Here is a 2,760-nt window from a genome sequence, read left to right as displayed (position 1 = left end):
ATCATCTGCAGAATCTTGCTTAACTAAGACATGCTTGCGCACTTTCGCTTTCGGGTCGTTCAGTACAATTTTATGTATTATAATTATTGTCATTTATTTTACTCTGGTTTCATCCTCCATTTTATGTGGTTTTGACTCTGTTCTGCTTCGTAGGACCTACGCAAAACCGTAGAACCAAAAACTTATACAGAGTATCATGTCACGTTACGTACCGCCTGTAACTTGTAACGTCTATGACTCATGAAAAGTAGCACATGTAACGCTTGTAACGCCTATAGCTTACTCAAAAGTAACGCATGTAACGCTTCGAAACGCTTATGACTCACGAAAAAGAAACGCATGTAACGCCATTAACGCCATTAACTATCGCCAAAAAAGTAACGCTTCGTAACACCTACTACTTACTAAAAAGTAATGCACGTAAAACTTAAAAAACTTAACAAAATTAACATTATTCCGTTTATAAATTGAATTGGCATTGTTGTAAAACAATATATATTTCATTTAGTACGTCCAAATCGTCAAAATACAACGAAATCGATTATATAATATTCGTTGATTTACCATGAAAAGTGTCAAAGTTTTTCAAAAACTGTGTCTGAATGTATTCTTTGTAGCCAGCATAAGGTTTATTTGAAAAAAAAATTACCATCCACCATTGCATTATTTTTCCAAATAATTGTGAAAGATCACAAAAATACTCATTTTTCATAGCTTGTTTTAATAACACTCGGAAATTTCCAGCCTCCTCCGAATTTTCCAGCCATTTTAACTCTGCAGATAGATAAAAGTTTTTCAAAGGTCTGTATGTTTTTCATATTGGCAAATTTTCCATAGAAATTTTCCTAAAACCACCCACCCACGCGCATGATATTAGGACGACGCGAAGAAGGAGATCTAAGTGCTTCTGTTGCTTAGTCGATACGGGGACGTTCTTTGCTATCTAATAATTCTCGGTTCCAGTCCCAGTAGTTACCAATATTTTTGTTTTTTATTCCGTTGATTTTTTAGCCATGTAATTTTCAAATCTCACATAAAATTCTGTCATATTTCCTACAGGTGATTCAATGGAATTTTACAGGTTTCTTTCTAACTGTGTAGTTTCAACGCCATTTAAAAGAAATTCGGGTCAGAATCGAGCCTGATTCTTATATCGATTTTGTTCACACTCCCATTGCTTAATCTAACCCTGACTAAGTTTCGTGAAAATTGTTTGATAAAACTATTCTGAGTCAGTTTCAAATTTCCTAAGCATAAAACGACATTAGTTTTAAGTCCGCTATTAGGTCTTCTAGTTCTTGTTAATCGTTGTGGCTAGTCCACAACTGTCAAACTATACTGCCAAGTGTGATCATAGTAGGTCGCACTATTCTAAACAGTACATCTGTCACTATCCGTTACAAACACAAATATAGCAAAACCAAGAGATGAAACGAGATGGAATCGGCATACCAGCGATGGCGTAACAACGAATTGATGTTTACAAAGCTGCATTCACTGTCCACTACGGATTGTACCGAAGAAGTTGAGCAGGGAGATCTAAGTAGTTCCGAAGCATTGAACGATTCTAATGAGTTTGGAATGAACAGAGAACAACGGAAATTCGACGTGAGTGTAACTTGCGCTGATTTTGAGTCAGACACAGATGATGCTAGGTTCGACGTAAGATCGATGACCTACTTCGAAGCAGGCAATCATTCCCAAAATGTTGCAAAACATATGAAATGTGACGAATCTTTTACAAAGCGGATCGATCAGGTAAGCGTATTTTCCAAAAAACCTTTGGTTCGAGCTAAAGAAATTACAAAATCGTCCGAAACACAGTGTATTGAAGAAAGCCAAACCATCATGAAAACTAGTAGAATATCCGAGAACATCAAATGGAACTTGGTCACCGTTATTTCACTAGTCCTTGGGTTTGTTATTTCAGAGCTGATTCTAAAACCAGGTGGCAAACTGTGTCTTTTCCTGAAACGATCGATTGAGCAAGCTGGAAGTGTCATGTGGAATCACGTACAAGTAAATGTGAAACCATCGAGAATCCGTGAAAGAACATTACTCAGACTGGACGAGAGGCCGGCGATTAATTTGCAGGCAGCATTCACGGTAGCTTTAATTATTCCTGTAGCGATCCTGCTATCCTTGGTGTATTCGTTTGTTTGGTTATTGCACGTTTTAAATGCTGTTCTTCTGATCCGTATAGACATCTGAGAAAGGCCAATACTTATAAGTGTAATTGGTTGAACTTTTATTTTATAGTTATGTTATTTATTGAGTAAAGGATTTTGTTGTGTTCAAATTCTGCTGCATATTAAGAGATAATTTTTTTTTTCATGAAATGATCGAAGCAGATAATAGTTTTATAACGAAAAGCCTTTTATCGAAAACGGACTCAAATCCGAGAACAGACTACGAAATAATTCTTTTTTGTTTCCTTTCGTCCTTCACTCATCAGTACATAGCGCTTTGAATTGAATTTTCAATACAACTTAATACAACAAAAATCGAAATTTTTCGATCGAATTAAAAAATTTACTTGAATAGAATTGTCAATCAGTCACTAGTCGCTTCGAAACGCATCGTGTTTACTCAGAATTTCATAACATTTTATGTTTGGAACACTTCTTCGATAAAGTAGGTATCATGTGAGATACTGAGAAAATTATTCAGATTTGGATTTGATGAAATCATGAACTTTTCTTCGAATTCCATTTATCATACTTTGAACACTCTTTTCGGCTAACCCGAGTAGCCATTTTG

The 2,760-nt window shown here is 35.7% G+C and overlaps 1 protein-coding gene across 1 annotated transcript; it reads left to right on the top strand.

Moving 5' to 3' along the window:
- Positions 1-1,402: 1,402 nt before the first annotated feature.
- Positions 1,403-2,211, top strand: LOC131429153 (uncharacterized). The gene is made up of 2 exons (XM_058593200.1): positions 1,403-1,758; positions 1,825-2,211. The coding sequence occupies exons 1-2, from the start codon at positions 1,438-1,440 to the stop codon at positions 2,209-2,211; spliced, it is 708 nt and encodes a 235-aa protein (XP_058449183.1). The 5' UTR covers positions 1,403-1,437.
- Positions 2,212-2,760: the final 549 nt, after the last annotated feature.

The sequence above is a fragment of the Malaya genurostris genome, chromosome 2 (genome assembly GCF_030247185.1).
Source record: "Malaya genurostris strain Urasoe2022 chromosome 2, Malgen_1.1, whole genome shotgun sequence".
Taxonomy (NCBI): domain Eukaryota; kingdom Metazoa; phylum Arthropoda; class Insecta; order Diptera; family Culicidae; genus Malaya; species Malaya genurostris.
Note: the sequence above shows the minus strand (reverse complement) of the source record. Positions and strands in the feature narration are given on the sequence as shown.